Here is a 19,842-nt window from a genome sequence, read left to right on the forward strand (position 1 = left end):
TTCACAGCAGCAACCAGGAAATAGGGGAGGCTTCTGTGGGGCAAGGCTGAGGGAGAGAAGGGGATAGGATAGGAGAGGCTTCTGTGGGGCAAGGCTGAGGGAGAGAAGGGGAGAGGAGAGTCCGATCATAACTACTCATTAATTTTCAAGCTGTAAGTGTCAATTTATCAAGCCCGATCACATAGTTTTGTAGCAAAACACAGGTATCCAGCTAGTCTGGAATACAATCTTGAGTCTTAAGATGAACCCTGCCCTGCCCATTGCTTGCTGCTAAAACTTGGCACCTCTTGCAATAACTCCTGGTATATTTTACCATGGGACAGTTGTAGCCTTGCTCTTGATGAATAGGCTCCAAACTCACCCTTCATCATCCCATTCCTGACAACAGTGTGGAAGAGGATAGGCAGAGAGCAATCAACAGTTGCAAGCATAGGAAGGTAAACATAGAACACCCCAAAGGAGTAAGAGGAGTAAGAGTAAAATGAATTTCTTTATATCTATCTCTTTGAACTTTCAGGAACAGAGATTCAAAACAAATACAACCTCCAGCTGAAGACTCAGACTGTGAAACCATACTTCAAACTATAATTTCAGCTAAACAAGAAAATCAAACTCAATATTCTTTGTATCTTCTCCATCAAGTCTCACTGCCCATCTCAGCTAAGGAGGTTTAGGTAGCCTTTTTGCCTTCCAGCTGACATTCTTTTGAAGGAGTGGCACAGAGTCTAAATGGGGGACGAATTCTTCCAAGACTTCCATTCTTTGAGGAGTTTTATAGGCCTGAGCAGAAAGTCAAATAGCAGAATTACTTTGCCATTTTGCTCCCAATAGCTATCCTTGCAAAAGTAATATTTTGCAGGAACTGCAAAAACAGGCAAACTAAAAACAATTCAGGAAGTTTCAAAACCTCTGTTAATATTTTTTTAAGCAATTTAATACTGCTATCTTTAATGTCCCATTAGTCTCTGACGGATGTGAGTTGATCTGAGCAGTCTTCTCAAGGATCCATAACTGAGACCAAATGGGTATTTTCATCCCTCAACTCGAGTTGGATTCTGATACCTCGGTAAACATTTGCAGCATGAGATTTAATAGCCATAGGCATGCCTGCTGTTTCTCAGGTGGTTCTTAAATAAACAAGGTCAGCTAATCTCAAACGCTAAATTCAAAAACTGTCAGTCAACCCAGGAGGTCTTGTTACAGGGTCAGCTATGTTCTAAAAACTTTCAAGGTTGGGTTTGACATGTCAGTCTTTTAACATACAACAAAGCATTGTTTTTTATGTCAGTGTCAAATATCTAACATTAGGGATTAGTAGCCAGGAACCATAATATGTTTGTTTTTTTGTTATTCCTTATGTCTTACCAAAAAATAAATAAGAAGGCATGATATAATTCATCTTATTATTACGTAGTAATGCAAAAGGATATATTCTGATTATAAATTGTCCAACAACATATAAATAAATTCTATCTAGAAAAAAATGTGTAAATACAATCAATAAAGTTATATTTAAACATAACTCTTACTGAATTCAGCAGATCTTATTTGTTCCCAATAAGAAGTATGTAGAATTAGAATCTTATAATTCTTGACTCCTTCCTCTCTTAATTACAATCATTTAGAGTCATTTGGAAACTTCTAGAGGTGAATAAATTTGAAGGAATTTGATACCCCTTTCAACTGAATGTTTAGATTTACATAATATGCCAGATTGAATCAGGGGATTCAATAGCAATATGCAATTTATTTTTTAATTTCCCCCCCAGTTTCAGATAGTGCTTCATTTTTGTTTCCATATATTGACAAGGGTGTGTGTGTGTGTGTGTGTGTAAATTCTGTGATGTTCTGATAATTTAAATGAGTACTTGGCCAATTCTCAGTCACAAAACCAACTATTAGAGGACTTGGAAGAGTGTTGCTCGGCTATTTGTCCCTTGCTCTTCTACTAGTCTGTTTAGGCAGGTTCAGAGAGAAACACACACATACGCAGAATGAAAGTGATTCCATTGTTGCTCTTTTATGACCTGAGTGTGTCGCTGTGTGTTTTCATGTACCAGTGTACATGGGATTTTCTGCAACCCCCAAATCCATATGATCTTCTGCCCTTAAATACTTCCTTAGTTATTTATATAACCTATAGCATAGTCCCTATTAATCTTTGTGTCCAATCTGTCTGCTGTTCCTCAACTCTTTCAAAACTTTCTTTCGTGCTCTTCATTCCCACAAGTCTTATCTTGCTAATATTATTCATCTGGTGATACTGAGTTTGGATTATCATTTCTGTCATAGCCCACTTAGAACTTTGTTGTTAGAAAATCACACAAATGCATTCGAATTTTTCATGGCAGTGTATGGGAAACATTAACTTCTAATATTTAAAAAATGGTAAATCATTGTGTATATATATATATATGTGTGTGTGTGTATCTGTATGTCACACACACACACACACACACACACACACACACACACACACATATATATATACATATACATACATATATATATTCGTAGGTTTTCACGGGTATAGATATGTAAGTCTTGGCATATTTGGGTCTTTTCCCGTGTAAGGTTGAGAGTATCTTGGCGACGTTTCGATGAGGTCTCACTCGTCATCTTCAGGCTGGTGCTTACGGCTTCATGCTTGTGCGAGCAAAACGTGGTCGGAGCTGCCGTCTCTCTATAAATACTGGGGGGGAGGTGGGGAGTGCTGGCTTTGTTGCTGTAAGCGGATTGGTTGGCTGTGTTGTTACATCTTGATTGGTTGATGGAGTTGATGTTTGCAGATTAGTCAGCTGTTTCGAAGCATCCTGTGTGGTGTGGTCCTAGTTGTGTGTCCATTAGTCTTCTGTGTTGTAACAACCTGGGTAATAATATATTTACTGACAAAGAAATAAAGGGAGACTAGTATAGATCTATTTCAAGCTATTTAGCTCTCGTTAGCTAGCCATATTCTTCTGAGATTTGAACCTGGGCTTGCTTGCATATTAGGCAGATGTATTAATCTCTAAGCCAGAGGGTCTCCTCACTTTGTCAGCTGTACCAGGGGAAAGATTAAGTGGGTTTTTTTTCCCTATCAAAGCAACCTGGTCTACACAAATATGGAAGGGAGCATACTGCTTCCCTTTCGCCTTTCAGCCCCAGTCCAGGAGCCCACACAGGCAGTCGCTTTCATAACGAACTATTTTGTGTTAAATTTATATTTACTGACAAAGAAAAAAAGGGAGACTAGTATAGATCTATTTCAAGCTATTTAGCTCTCATCAGCTAGCCATACCCTTCTGGGATTCGAACCTGGGCTTGCTTGCCTATTAGACAGATGTATTAATCTCTATTTGCATAGCTAGCATTGTTTCTCAAATAGGAATGGAGATATCTTCTTTTACCAATATATGCCATATGTATGCAATAAGGCAGACTCCAACACCCCGTTTCCATCAGTGGAATGTTTTCCATCACCAACTAAAAAATGAGAAAAAGAATAATTCTGCCTCAGTCATACATGCATCCTCAAAATCTGTTCCGAAAATGTTCAAAAGCAGCTATAGAGGGTGCCTAGGAGGACAGCAAGAACGATTTTGCCAGGATAAAGTATTTCTATTTCTTAAATGAAAGAAAACTAATGGTCCCATCTTTTTGAAAACAGCTCTGCCATTTTAGAATTTCCTACATTTTGGTTTTTAAAATCAGAAATGCTTTTCTGCAAATATTTATTTTGAAATGGCTTCTAAAATAATTAAATCATTCCTTTTAATTTGTATCTGGTACGTTTGACAACTTTCTGAAGGGTTACCTCTCTAATACGCCATAATTTTTTAAAATATCATAAAAGCACTTCTTCCAAACAACTTGAGTTTATTTGTATCAGAGTTTTCCTGACCGTGTGATGAACTTCCCTTGGGAAGGTACAGGCAGAATCCAGGAGGAGGTTCCAAGTTTCACTTGTATAGTTTTCGTTGTTCATTTGTATTTATTTTGGAGTTTGGATTTTTAGGGGAGGTGTGTACATTGAGATTACTCTAAAGGGAGGTATGACGACAAAAATTTAGGAACCCCTGATCAACATGGAATGATGTATTTAGATACCAACAGTGCAGCTGAAATCCAAACCACTAGGTATTCCACAGATGAAATACCTGGAAACAGCAGTCATGAACTATGTGTCCTTCCACAATTGAATAATGGGCCTGTAATTCATTACTGGTTATAACATTATGATTGGGACTACCTATGTTCCATCATCTTCATGATTGAACAGAGCTTTGTTGAGGCTCTATTTCAAAGGTATCCAAGGCTCAAAAAAGAAAAGCTGAATTGGCTGAAATGATTGACTTCACCCTTAAGGTGAATACTAGATGTTGCAAAAAAGAATGTTAACAGGCTATATGGAACTTCTAGGTGACACTTTTTATACTGCTAAATTAGATTTTATTCATCCTGTGCTCAAGGCACAAAAACCTGCACAGAATTATAAGATTAAGTTGAAGTCAGATGAACCTGGAAAAGTCTATCTATATGGCCACTAAATGCTAACACCAATACATTATCATTGTAACAAACTATAATATATAACAAAAGAAATGAAAATACTATAACAAATAATATTTTAGAGCATAGACATGTGTCCTGTTATTGTTTTTTCTGTAAGGGCAGTTTATTTATTTATTTATTTATTTATTTATTTATTTATTTATTATTTAAATTTGTATACCGCCCTTCTCCCGAAGGACTCAGGGCGGTTCACAGCCAAGTAAAAATACATAATACACAATTAAAATACAATTAAAAAACTTATTAAATTGGCCAGAATTAAAATTTAGAAATAAAACCCATTAAAAACCCATAAACTTAAAAAACTAACCCAGTCCAGCACAGGTGAATAAGTGAGTTTTAAGCTCGCGGCTAAACTGGTACTGTCATTGGAGATAACCTTTCAATGCAGGCTTACAAGGTGATTTTAGCATAAAACCGATCAACAATATCAAAGGAAGTTGAAATTAAAAATTAAACCAGTAAGATGTAAAGCCGAAAATCAAACAAAATAGTCCTCCACAAGTGTGCAGAGGGAAAGGCTCAGAGAGATACATTGTCAGTATCTAACTTATTCTGAAACACAGGAGACTCACTTTGTTTTATTCTGCTTTGTTTTCTCCTCAAAAATGCTGTTCTTCTCAAATTTGGTTAGGCACAATCATGGCAAGCAGCAGTCCTGGGTGAACAGTGAAAGGAGAAGAATCTGACAGTGAATGGTGACCTGAATGCATAGCCTCTCCCCCATCTTTTATTAAGCAAGAGAGACAACAAGTATTGAGGAAGACTTAAAAGATTCTGGGATGTGATGACAGCTTTTATTAGGGAGAAGAAAGAAGCAAGGTGATGGGATTTGGGTCCAGACTAAATCTTTAGGGCAGGTAAGTCTTCAGTATAAACCAATAAGGCCAGAAATAGTGAGCAGCTCATTTTAGAACAATAAAAAGCTTTTGACTTTATTAGATCTTTCTCCCCTGAGACATGAGGCGTGCACTTGGATTTCTTCCTTTATGGAATTTGGCTTGCAGCAGCTTGTGATACCATACCTGAGAGACAGTATCAGTTTTGCACACCAAGGACAAATTTTTGGTTCCGTACTCCCCACCTAGCCCCACCCTACCTTTAAACATGCACTCTTTAAATCATGGCAGAACATTGCTGAACTCCTAGCGCATCTTTGAGGCTGTGTTTCAAGCTTACCATGTTATGTCAAACAACTTTCCTTCAGAGAAATAGGTACTTATAAAATTAATATTTAGCCTCTCCTTCAGACAGTTCCAGAGATCAAATCAGAAATACTGCAAAATAACTTGCCATTTTAAAATACATCAATGGAGATACAGAAAGTACAGCTGGATTATGGCCACATCTCTGAGAATGACGATTCCAGAGGATTTTCTGGGACCTTAGAGCCACAACTGGATTAGAGGAAAAGGAAAGATAGAGGCAAAAGGTAACACTTTGTGCCAATGTCTCAGATTACCAAACTCAAGAACTGCACATAGAGAACCCCAGAGCCTTAGTTATATAGACTAGACTACTAGTATTTCTTGAGATAGATAATGAGTGTATATTAAGGTTCACAGTTCAGTTTAAAGTTCACAGCACAGGCAAGAAATTTGCCAATGAAGTGGCAGTTTGTCTATTAGACACTAAACTATAACAATTCCTATGATGAATGTTTTTCACACTGCATTTATGGTTGCCTGATGCCAATTACATCTTCAAATGTTGCAATTCATTTCTGAAAATGCAGACTGGTGTCCGTAAGATGACTGTTTAAAATGTAATGATTATAAATGCTATAAGGTTCAGCTAGTAGGGCCAGTTGGAGATTTCAAGTCTCACCATTCATCATCTGGATGCAGCCAATTTACATCAAAGCATCTCATTTTATCAGAGGCATCCAATCCCAGAAATGTAACACATTTCTTGCTTATCAAGTTCCTGTTTTAAATTATATTACTTTTATGGGATAATTAGCATTAACATGTTATTTCCGTGGAATATGAGCACTAAGAACATAACATTTTTCATTTATCAGCTTAGTCTTTTCAATCCAAAGCAAGTACTCCTCCTTGTGGCCAACTGCAGCAAGGCGAGAGCACCTACATTTTGTTCAAGTTTGCAATATTTATGCCTTTTTTTAAATGACAGTGTGCTTTTTCTACAAATTAATATTCCTTTCCTATCATACAGGAAAAGGAGTGATTTCTCTTTTCCTAGAGATATTTTAGCATATTTTCCTTAAAACGTTCATTGACTAATACCTAGAAATTGATTATGAGCCATCAAGTCATTTTCAACTACTAGTGACCATATAGGTAGACTTTCTCCATGAAGATCTATCTGTTCTTTCATGTGTCCCAATGGTGCACTTATTGCCACATAACTGAGTCCATCCACCTTACCGCTGCTTCTCTTTCCTTCCACTTTTCCCAGCATTAGAGCTTTTTCAAGACAGCTGGGTCTTTGCATAATGTGTCTAAAGTAGGATAGTTTTATGCCCCTAAAGATAAAAAAACAGCAGCTTAAATTGTGCCTGACAATTGGTAGCCAATGCAGATCTGCACATTGAGAAGTGACAACTTTGGCTTGATTTGTTCAATCTATTGGCTTGTTTGAAAGGAACCTAAATATAAAAAAGTTAAGGAAAAAAATACCCCCACCCCCCCAAATATTCAGTTTTGTCTTCTTACACAGAAATTTTAAATTTTAAAGGTACAATCACATCAAATGAGGAAACTTACAAATAGTATGTTTTATACCCAATTATTTATTTACAATTCGTTTCTCCTACCAGTACAGCATTAAACACATACGTTGAATTTTTTAAAAAATGTATCATTTACATTGGTCAAATTATATCAAAAGTATAATTGAACAAAATCTTCAAGTTATGCAAAATTATTAGGATAAAATGGTCATAAGAATATTACCCTCCGGCCAATCACAAACACTTCAACTTACAGAATAAATAAGCAATTTTGTTACAAATTCCTCATCATTTACCATGCAGCAAAATATGTGGCAGAAGAATGTTGGTGTAGTAGCTGCCCTCAAACATCAGATTGCAAAATTCTACCTAGTCTTTGAGTATCACAAATACTCAAATGCCCATATAACACATGTACAAATAAATGACACCTACATAATCTGCAAATTCACCTACATAATCTGCAAATTCAATCTTAAACGCATTTAAACACACTGGTTTGTAGTAGCCTATCTCAGAAAATGACATTTACACTCCACTGAAATAATGAGACTTCAAATACCTATGTCTCCATGTGATCTGTATAAATCATTTCTGTTAACCCACATGTTGGATCTGGGCTGTCTATTAGTTTCTGTGACCCTCATATTGCAGCATCCCAATCAGTTTGGCAAAAGAGCCACTCCCCAAACACACAGGAAGTTTCCATTCTGTGAGTTGAACTTTTTGGGAGGTCTTTAGGTAGTTCTTTTTCATTTCCTAGTAATCTTTTAAAGAAAAAGTATGACATCAGAAAGTATACTATGTCTAAACTGAAACTTCCTTCTTGAAAACCACAAATAGGTATTTATTTTTAAGCAGTACAAAATAAAACTTCCTCATACAACTTCCTATTTTTGGTACAAAACTATCAAGAAACTAAATGGGCCCTCTCATTCATATTTACAATTTGCATTTGTGGGACTCTAAAAAACAACATGGCTTTTGGCAACAAGGGAAAAAGCATGCTTTCCAGAAATAATGTGTTTGCTATTTGATTTTTTCCCCCCTAAAATTAAGATGCTTTCCTAACTTCAAGTCAGTTTCAATGTTGATATTTTAATGAGCCACTTCCAAGTCATATTTAAATGCTGTTCGAAATATTTTTTAAATTATTTTAAACACATATTTTAAGAGGCATATTTCATTACTATTATAAAATGGACTATAGTAGCAGCTCTTAAAGCAAGATTCAAGCATTCTAGAAGGGTGTTCAAGGAAAAAGCTAGCCTTCTTTTTCAAAGATGTTCACCACTTTTCCAAAAACCTGAAAGAGATATTATGAAACAATGTTTGTATATAATATCAGTAAGAACACAGGATACATTGTGAAAAATGAGCAGCAAATCGAGAGTTTACAGAGCAATTCTGTATTCAGTTCTTCAATCCTCCTAATCACTCTCTGCACATTACACTGAGTTTTCCATTACGCAGTAGTACACCGGCATAACAACTAGCATAAGATGGTTGGGGATAACTTTCAGAGCAAAGTTTAAAGCAATGATGGTTTTAGTTTGGAAGCCCAGTTCCAACTTGTTCAAATAAAGAAAAATTGATTGCCGATGTTGAACATTGGCTAAAGAAATGCATTTAATAAAGTGTTTATTAAAATAATGCATTCAATTTCCAGCGCAGTTTTGTATTTTAAAAACACTTTAATTCTTCTTTTTAAAAAATTGTCAATGTGAAGAGGAGACACTTTATAGAAGCATGTTTTTATTTACTATGTTTCTGTAAGCCAATAACTGAAACTCTGGACAGATTTAAAAATACACATACATTGCAATGTTTCTAAACATGTAAAAAGTAGACAACATACACACAGACAAATACGTACACACATACATCCCTAGTGTGTTTAAAATAGCCAGTTGGGTATATGGTAAAGGAACCAGAGTAGAACTTGGAGACTGTGAATTCTAATCCTGTCTTAGGCACAAAGCCTGCTGGGTATCTTTGGACTGGTCACTTATCTCTCAGCCCTAGGAAGCAGGCACTGGCAGAACAGTTCTGAAAATGTTGCCAAGAAAACTTTCAGATTGACTCAAAGTCAAAGAAAAAAGTGGGCTTTAACACTATGAAACAAAACATACTGGTAAATTAACCTTTTATTCATCAATATTTGCATCTGTCAATCACAGAGAGATAGAATCTCCATCTTCACCCTTATCAATTGTCTACTCTATTAATAATTTGTTCACCATTTTGGAATTTAGTCTGTAAAAAGCTATGCTTTTTTGAATCAGATAGCGTGAACTCTTTCCAACTGTTATCTATGGAGTAATATACTAAAGCTCTTTGATTAGATATTAGGAGCAATTTGTCTTTCTCCTGTATATCATCATTTACAGTGATCCCACAATTTTCAGCAATGGTGGTGAATTCCACACATCTGAAGGCTACATGGATTGGGGAAAATATACTATGCATACACTTATTCTTTGCCATATTTGTGTGCTTAATGAAGATTTCAATACCTGTGTTTTAAAAGCATACTTTCTGCTGCTTTAAATTGCTGTTTTTTACTATGAATATATTATCTTGTGCATGTATAAAAGCCTCAAGAAATATTGCACAACATCCTGAATTTTTAATAACTTATGCCACCCTAAATCAATCAAAACAGAATATATTGTTGTACCAATAGGATCTTTTTAAGACTGACAAAAATTAATTGGATTTTACTTGATATACAAGAGAAGCAGGTATTTGAAAAATACAAAACCCCAGGAGCAATTATATATAAAGCATTAAGCAATTTAATCCCAAACTTTTTCTTTTTGCAACTTACTTCATCAACAGATTTGGAGGCATCCACTTTCCTAACTTTGCCCATTGTCTCATAGAGGTCTATTATGGGCTTAGTAGACTCTAGATACGTATGAATTCTAAGATAAAAATAAATAAAATAAGAAATCATTTAATTGATAAACATTGGAAAACCAAAACAGTAAAATTCTGAATGCACACTGTACCTTTTCTCCAAACTTTCCCTGTTATCATCACTCCTGCCACTGCTTTTTCCTCTTTCAAGACAACGATTAATACATATCTTTAAAAAGAATAAAAACAGAGGTTAAAACTTTATATTAAACATTTTACATGCAGAAACTGAAATCTGAATTATGTGAGATTAATTTCTTAATAGTTTATGCAGAGTATTTATCCTATTTGAGGTTCTACACATCAAATCTACACATCAACAACAAATACTGTCCATGTTCTTCTGTAATGCCAATTCTACAGGGTCATTTGTCATCAGTTTATTACTCTTTTATTTAAATTTGTGGCACACTCAGATAGCTCTTATTTGGACGATCTGCTAAATAATTATGGTAATTTTCTCTGTCTAAAAATAGCAAAATGTTGCTACATTATGTGTAAACTTCACCCACAAATGGTTGCTAATAGTTCCTGTTCTTAGGGGATAGTTTTGTGTTCTTCATTTTATTGATCATATTCTTATTGACCAATGATCAAAATAAATTTCTATTTGTTTACTTTAAAAACTATCACTGTGATAAAAACTAAGGCTTTATTACGAGGTTTAAACCTTCTCTGAAACAGTGTAAATTATCTCCTCTCAAAAGCATTGATCTATTTTGAATAATATAGTCATATAGCATGCAGTGAATAAATATGGATCTACTCCTCACAAAAAATAAGAAAGACAAATGGAGAGAAAGACAAAATGTATACACAGTTAACAAATCTTGTCTTGTGATTTAGGTTTGACCGAGAAATATGATGGCTATCTTGGGTTTGTGAATCACATTGCAAATTGCCTCTGCTTTGTTTATCAATCATACCAGGCACAACAGTAAAAATTAGCAAATTCTCTACATATACCAGTCAGCAGCTCATTTATAGTTAGACAGAAGTTGTGGACAATTCTGAATTATGTGCAAGGATGGCTGCTATATTATATAAGATTCAAATAAAGGAAATTGTAAAGAATAAAATGAAGCAATCAAAGAAAAAGGCAAAACGGAACTATAAACATTAATTTTTTTTGCTATAATACCACAGTATTTCAAATTTTGAACTGACTTCTTTATACTATTAGTTGGTGCAAAAAGATAATATCTCTGAGCTTTTACAACTCATATCTGGTTCAGTAATTACTCCAGGAAACATAACATTTTTCAGCTTGCCAAATAATTACATAGACATCCTGGGGAAAAATACAAGACATTTAAATATTAACTAACTTAAATCCTGATATGCAATATGTAAGAGAGAAACCTAATAATCTTTATTTGTTCTGCACAAAAGGAAATGTATTAATGTTACCTCATTATCACAGTCAAAAAAGAGAACAAAAGATACATCTACTTTTCCATCCATTGTTTTATTCCAACCCTGAAGATTATCTTCATTTCTGGGAAATCCATCAATTAGGAATTTATTCCTCTGAGAGTTAGCAGCCATAGTTTCATCCATAGCCTAGAGAACAATAGCTCAAATTAAAATATGACATGAGACAATAATATATGCAATCAATAAAACAGTTCTAATTGGAAACCTTATTTTATTTTTGACACAGCCAAATAAAATACAATGTTCTTGCAATCATGTTTTAATATCTGAATACACATACACACATATACACCGGAACTTTTGTAAAAAAAAAAACCCCAACCCATCTGAATTAATTTCCACTATTTAATTATCAAAGAATCTGAAGAGTCTGTCAATAAATTATCATATCATGATGAAAATAACCCACTCGCCATTGTATCCAGTGCCACATGAACAGATTTCTTCATAGACAACAGATCATGTTTTCATTCAGTTTCATTAATCCATGCCTTGTGGAGCTCCTGACTGTTTTCAAGGGGGGTTGGAAAGTGAATGGGAAGAAGGAAGAGTCAATTTCATTGGTAGATAATGTGACATCAATAGATTGTCATATTTGGGTCTAATCTTTTGAATTTCATTATTCTTATAACAAATAGAGAGGCAGAGATAGAAAAAGTTTAGAATCAGTTTTCATGTTTACAAGGAGCAATTTGGGTTCAGAACCAATGGTCTGCAGTAGGTGGTTACAAGCGTTAGCAACACTTGTCAGGCTTTGTCAACACTTCTTGAATATTGCTTTAGAGTGTCTCACAAACCTATTGATTATATCTTTATTTGGTTAGAAGATAAGAAGATAATCCTGTCCCTCACAATACTACTGCCTCCTCTGTCGTTTGGCATTTTTTTTCATTTGAAGAAACTGGAAAGATTCAAAGGTAAAACATAGCACACTTCGGGTCTATTTTAGGACCAAGTATATCAGAGGAGATGCACATGTCACCGAAGTAGAATGCTTCAGCCCAGAATTTTGTCTTTATCATGAAAAGAGATGTAACACATATCTGTGATGAAATGTAATAGGTTGGATTCTCAGGAGGAAGGGGTACATTCCAGAGGAATATGAGGCAACTCAGTTCAGATATTTTGTGTGAAATCAAGAGGGTGAAAACAGACTCTCCCTAATAGTTTTCAGAATATATGCTTGTTATAGATAGTAGAGTGCTTCAGTTTGGCAAGATTCTATCTATAAGTGTGGAACAATAAAGAACTCTGTTTGGAAGAATCACCACCTATCTTTCTTGGTTCTTGGGCCTGACAATATCTAATGAAATTAGTTTGAATAACTACCTATCCATGGATTTATCTATGTTCATAAAGAGAAAAGCATTATTTCATAAAAAGTGTAATTCATCTGTCATATATGTTATTTTACTATTAAAAGTCAAATTAAAGTACATAGATATCTTTTGTTTTAGATTTCTATGGGAAATGGAATTAAACTTACCCTCTTTAACAAGCTGATCGTTATGTCAACAGGTACAATTTTCCCATCCTTAATATAATTTTCAATTAGTTCTCCATACTGAGAGCCTGGTCTTTTTCTCTCATCTCTAAGGAGGTCACCCGCAGAAAGATGGGTATAACCATATTTCTAAAGAAAAGAAACCATAATTAAGTTAAATCCACATAAATAGAATAGAATAGAATAGAATAGAATTTTTTATTGACCAAGTGTGATTGGACACACAAGGAATTTGTCTTGGTGCATATGCTCTCAGTGTACATAAAAGAAAAGATATGTTCATCAAGGTACAACATTTACAACACAAATGATGGTCAATATATCAATATAAATCATAAGGATTGCCAGCAACAAAGTTACAGTCATACAGTCATAAGTGGAAAGAGATTGGTGATGGGAATGATGAGAAGATTAATAGTAGTGCAGATTTAGTAAATAGTTTGACAGTGTTGAGGGAATTATTTGTTTAGCAGAGTAATGGCCTTCGGGAAAAAACTGTTCTTGTGTCTAGTTGTTCTGGTGTGCAGTGCTCTATAGCGTCGTTTTGAGGGTAGGAGTTGAAACAGTTTATGTCCTGGATGTGAGGGATCTGTAAATATTTTCACGGCCCTCTTCTTGATTCGTGCAGTATACAGGTCCTCAATGGAAGGCAGGTTGGTAGCAATTATTTTTTCTGCAGTTCTAATTATCCTCTGAAGTCTGTGTCTTTCTTGTTGGGTTGCAGAACCGAACCAGACAGTTATAGAGGTGCAAATGACAGACTCAATAATTCCTCTCTAGAACTGAATCAGCAGCTTCTTGGGCAGTTTGAGCTTAGATAAATAAATAAATAAATAAATAAATAATAATAATAATTATTATTATTATTAGATATAATTAATTATTAGATAAATGTGCTTTCTTTACATGGTGGTAATAAAGACTTGGCTGTTCTCTCATATATTTGGGCCAGGAAACTAGTTGAGCTATACTGAGTGATAAGTTTTATTACTGTTCTTTTCAGTTATAAGTTGGAAATGATTTCTTTGACTTCAAACATTTGTTGTTTGGATAATCGATTTCATTTGATTTTAACTTTTGCATGCCACCCAAATTCATTGATATGAGATGAATTCATTTATATTAGAATATAAACTGAGACGAACCCTCACTCCTTACTAGCATTGATGGTTACCTAGTTTGAGTAATGAAACATCTACAAGAAAACAATCAAGTTCAGAGAGCACCAAGGGCCCCTCATTTCAACCCAGAGCTACAAATACTCACCTTTATAGATTTCCTTTGTATATTTGGAAAATATTTTAAGCTATTTAGATGTTATACAATATAAGATAAAGGAAAATATAAAATGCAGACACTGGCACTTCTATCACGTTTCTTTGAAAACAGAAAATTCTTGAAATTCTTGATAAAAAAACAAAATAATTTTTAAATCAAGAATTTTGTATATATATTAGTTCTTCGAATTTATTGTATAAATTATACAATATACCAAAATATAAAGTTACAAGATACAAAGAACAGTATAGGGGAAAAGGAAAAGCCAGTTTTTCTTGTGGTTAACCTAGTGGTTAAGGCACCAGGCTAAAAAACATGAGACTGTGAGTTTTAATACAGCTTTAGTTATGAAAGCAAGTTGGGTTTGTATGGGCGAGTAATGTGCATATATAACAAACAAATGGAAATAAAGCTAAAATACAAAATAAGTGCAAATGACAATCTTCAAAGGTTTAAAGCAGAATTACTATGTTACAGGATGCAATAAAATTCTAGAAAACTAAAATACAAATTTACTAAAATGTTAATCTATCAAAATACTAAAATAGAACCTAATGTCAGACCAATGTCAGAAATTTACAGTATTGCTTCAGATAACAAATATGAAGTCAGATAAAGGGAAGATCACATATTTTTTTAACCTTCCTACACTTTATCTTGTTACGATACCTGCCAAGAAATAATACAACTAAGAACTAGAGGAGTTATGATATGCTTTATAATTTAAATACCCTGAAAGCCAGCCCAGAATAGCACTAGCACTAAGATTTATATACCGCTTCATAATGCTTTACAGCCCTCTCTAAGCAGTTTATAGAGTCAGTATATTGCAACCAACAATCTGGGTCCTCGTTTTACAATGGTTTCTTGATTTCAAACATTTTAAAAAGTTGATATGTTACACAAAGCCTACTGCAGCCCTCAAATTGATGGAATATTATATTCCTGGTCTAGGCACGTCAAAGTTTTGAAGCTAATCTTATATTTTTGCACCATATTGTGTTTATTATTTAACAATAATTTGTAGAAAATTCACAATTGGCAGTATTTACATCACAAAGCCAAAAGCCACTGCATTTATTAGATTTACAGTATATGTTGTGCTTCCTCTAACAGTAACTGAAGGCAGCATGCATAGAAGTTTCTCCTCCATTTTTTTTTCTACAACAATCTTCTGGGATAGTTTGGGCTGAGACTTAACTGGCTCAGTCACCCAGTTAAGTTTACATAACTCAAAGTGGACTTTATGATTTAAAGCAATCTGTGACTGAATCCAGTCTCACTTAACCTCTCTTACACAGATCATCAAAGACCTTTCCCCCCATGTTTCTTTCCAATTAGGTAAATAGCTACACAGTACAGCTTTCCTAAAGCTATGCCACCTTCATACTGCTAATGCCAGAAATATTTCTTTTCTGTTTATTGAAATGTATTCAGCTATTTATTTATTTATAGCAGAGCATTTACTATCTCAATCCCAAAGAACCTTACCCTGTGTACAAATTAAAGGTCATTTTCATGTGCCACTAGAAAATATTTAGATTTGCTTAGGTATTTGTCTAGTAACTTCTGGTTTCAAACCTGAATCTACATAAAACTATCAATCCAAATTTCCCCAAAAGCTTTTACCACAATTATTGGTTGGGGAAAAGCTAATGATTAACAACATTGCTCAATGTTCAATGTACATTGTTGGGATTAAAAAATTCACACTTTAGGGAGACTGATAGAAACCACTGCAGATAACAATATTTAGTCTCTCGTTTATTTTTCTGCCAACATGGAAACACCACCTAACCAGGAAGGAAGGAAGGAAGGAAGGAAGGGAAAAAGGTATCCAAGGTCGTAGCCAAAGCATGTCTGACGCAGAATAAGAATCGTAGTTTAATTTTTTCGGGCATTTCTGCATTTCCTGAGTAATCTATTTGAACGTTACTATATACAAGCCTCAACTTAGGCTTGTATAAAAAGAGAATCACTTACAAAAGGAGAGAGAAATGTCCTATAAATAAAAATCTAAATGACGAAGATGAAGAAAATTTGTAGAAAGAAAAAAAATACCTGCACCATGAACAATATCGCCCCATTTACCTCACATTTCCCCAAGAGTTGAGCTTTCTGAGTGTACTGAATTATGCTTTTTTTGTTTTGTTTTTTGTAGTCACCAAACCATGATAACAGTTCTGGAGCACCCGCTTTTGATAGCGTAACTGAACCCGTCACATTCGGCACCAGATTCATTTGGAATCCAGCACTGTAAGAATCTTCCGGACCTCAAACCATTAAAAAACTTCAGGCCCCATCATTCTCTGCGCTCCGACTAAGCAAGTTGCCGGCACTCTTCGAAATGCACCGCCTGCTAGAAATTGTAGTTCTTTTCCCGACAGTAAGGAACAGAAACGCGCGCGGGGCTGGGGGATGGGTGGGGAAGGAACGGACCACGAAGCTCTATCACCGTCTCTTTACCTCCACAATGCGGGCACACTGGGTTCCCTTTCCGGCTCCAGGCCCGCCGAGAACGAACACAACGACCGGCTTCATGAGGAGCAGCAAGCGAGGGGAAAGGGAGGACGCAGCGGCGAAAGCGTGGAGGCGAAGGAGCGAAGCAGTTACCCGACCGGCAGTTGCCCCAAAGAGATAACGACCAAACATACGCCGCCAAGAAAGAGAGAGGGAAACGGGGGGGTGGGGGAAGAATCCGGCCACGACTACAGTCAAGCCGCCGATTCCTCCGGCTGAGCTGGCTTGTTAATGTGTCATCGGGAAGCGAAAGCGCTTCCGGGTTCCCGCCCTTTCCGTAGCTCTCGCTGGTGCGGGAGAGAGAGAGAGGGAGGCCTGGTGGGGACGGGCCAGGATTAGCGGTTGTGAAAACAATTAACCGTAGGGCTGGCAGATGGGCGGGTGTCAAGGAACCAGTAAGGTCGCTTTGGAAGAACAGCTGCGATTCACTTGATGAAATCGAAAGGAGGGGTCTCCAACCTTGGCAACTTTAAGCCTGGAGGACTTCAACTCCCAGAATGCCCCAGCCAGCTGCTGGGGCATTCTGGGAGTTGAAGTCCTCCAGTCTTAAAGTTGCCAAGGTTGGAGACCCCTGATCTAAAGGAGGTTGGCTAGTGTCGATTTCGTTGAGAAACAACCCTTGTGTTGTAATACAACATGGTATATAATAGGTCTTGTACTACCTCTAGTGCAGGGTATGGTTTTTGTGTTGTGTTTTTTTAATATTGTAAGCCACTCAGAATCATCTGTCGGAAAGTTGGGCTACCATATAAGTTTAATACATACATAAATTTAATAGTGTTTGTTAAAAACCTAGGCGGTGGATTTTTGCATGCTGCAATTTGGTCTCCCAAATGTTCACTTCTGATTATTTCTTGGCAAAACAGCCCAACCTTATCTTACTGATGGTGATTCAAAAGAAAGTGCCTCTAACTTTAATTCTGTGGTCCAAATCTATTTGGCTTATTTGAGGGCATAAGAAATAATAATAATAATAATAATAATAATAATAATAATAATAATAATAATAATAATAATAATAATAATAATAATAATAATAATAATAATATAAGAAATAGCAAAGGGATCCTTTAGCAGATATTTGGTATTTTTTATTTTAAATTAAAGCCGCGGTGTGGCTCAGGCTGTAAGAAGCCTGTTATTAAAACACAGCTGCCTGCAATTACTGCAGGTTCTAGTCCCACCAGGTCCAAGGTTGACTCAGCCTTCCATCCTTTATAAGGTAGGTAAAATGAGGACCCAGATTGTTGGGGGGGCAATAAGTAGACTTTGTAAATATACAAATAAAATGAGACTATTGCCTTACACACTGTAAGCCGCCCTGAGTCTTCGGAGAAGGGCGGGATATAAATGTAAATAATAATAATAAAAAAAAAACAATAAGCCAGGTAAAGACAATTGAAGTTGCCAAAACTTAAATCAGTTAAGTAGCCACTCCATAGACTAAAATTCATAGTTTGTAATTAAGAAATTCTTTGGTCAATATGGCCAGCAAATTCTTTTTCTCTAAGTCAACACAATGACTATTTTTATTTTCCTAAAGTCTTGTGTAAAAGGGCACAATTGCCCATTCAAGAGATTTATTGTGGTATATAAAGCAGTATAATTATTGGGGAAATAATTTCCTTGTGCATGAAAACCTAACAATGACACAAGTTATAAGAAGTAGAGCATCCTTCCTCAATTTGAAGTTGTTCAGGTGCGTGATACTTTCACATAATGCCATGAAATGTGTTTGGTTGCATCAATGTTAGTAAGTTCAGAACCTAATCTATTGTAATGCCCCTGGAAAACAAGGATAGATCTCTGTTATTTTCTAGTGGTGGTAACCCTGTTGGTTTGGGACTCAAATACCACCAGCTCTAGAGCAGTGTTTCTCAAGTTCAGCAACCTTAACAGGTGTACTCTTCAACTTCATGCTGGCTGGTGGAGATTCTGGAAGTTTGAAATCCACACCTCTTAAAGTTGCTGAGGCTGAGAAACACAGCTTCAGAGTGAACAAAAACCTTAAATGCCAGCAGTGGCACCACTTGACTGATTCTCTTTATTTATTTACTTTGTCAAGCATATATAAGATAACAGATAAAAGTATAAATATGATTATGAATACATGAAATGGATATGAATAAAAAGGGACATTAGGACAGGGACGGTAGGCACATTGGTGCGTTTATGCACGCCCCTTAGTATGTTTCAATCAGGCAGGTTATTCCAGTATTACAAACCACATAACAGCACTGCTTCCGCCCTTTAGTTATCTGACAGTAGATGCATTTCCTGATTGCTTAATTGTAGCCTATGACTATCATTAAGTGATGTACCTTGATGAAGGTTTCTTTTCTTTTATGTACACTGAGAGTATATGCACCAAGACAAATTCCTTCTGTGTCCAATCACACTTGGCCAATAAAAAAAATATTAAAAAAATTCAGAGATAGTAGATTAACAACTATCAAATTACTTCTTGATGGTATTTACGGAGTTGGTTTCGCAGCAATTTGAAAGAGGCTGCAATCCTATACTCACTTACCTGGGATTAAGCCCCACTGAACTCGAAGGTCCTGAGTAGGACGCTCCTAATCCCAGACAACGTACCTGAGATTTACTTTTGAGCCAGTAGGCTGTAAAATCGTTAACAGTCCTTTCCTAATTATGTTTGCTCAAAGGTGTTTGAGATTACGGCTGCTGTCTTAGCTGGAAGCCTTAGAATCGATTACTATGGCAACAAAAAGAGATATTCCCTCCCCCCCACTTGCTTTAACCCTGGCGCTTGCGCAGTAACTGGGCTTCTTGAGGCCGTTTAAAAGAAATGTTTTTAAAATCCCACGCTTAAGAGATCCGCGCGCGCGCGCAAGCTTAAAAGGCGGTTTCATTTCACTAAGAAGTTTGGTCATTGGTTACGACAAACCGTTAGGCGGGAGCGGTGGTTTTG

The 19,842-nt window shown here is 35.9% G+C and overlaps 1 protein-coding gene across 1 annotated transcript; it reads right to left on the bottom strand.

Annotated features, from left to right (window-relative positions):
* Positions 1-7,291: 7,291 nt before the first annotated feature.
* On the bottom strand, positions 7,292-17,148 carry CMPK1 (cytidine/uridine monophosphate kinase 1). Its single transcript, XM_058175411.1, has 6 exons — positions 16,857-17,148; positions 13,095-13,241; positions 11,582-11,734; positions 10,264-10,340; positions 10,080-10,176; positions 7,292-8,555 (listed from the first exon to the last, which is right to left on the bottom strand). The coding sequence occupies exons 1-6, from the start codon at positions 17,040-17,042 to the stop codon at positions 8,514-8,516; spliced, it is 702 nt and encodes a 233-aa protein (XP_058031394.1). The 5' UTR covers positions 17,043-17,148; the 3' UTR covers positions 7,292-8,513.
* Positions 17,149-19,842: the final 2,694 nt, after the last annotated feature.

The sequence above is a fragment of the Ahaetulla prasina genome, chromosome 3, assembly GCF_028640845.1.
Source record: "Ahaetulla prasina isolate Xishuangbanna chromosome 3, ASM2864084v1, whole genome shotgun sequence".
Lineage (NCBI taxonomy): Eukaryota > Metazoa > Chordata > Lepidosauria > Squamata > Colubridae > Ahaetulla > Ahaetulla prasina.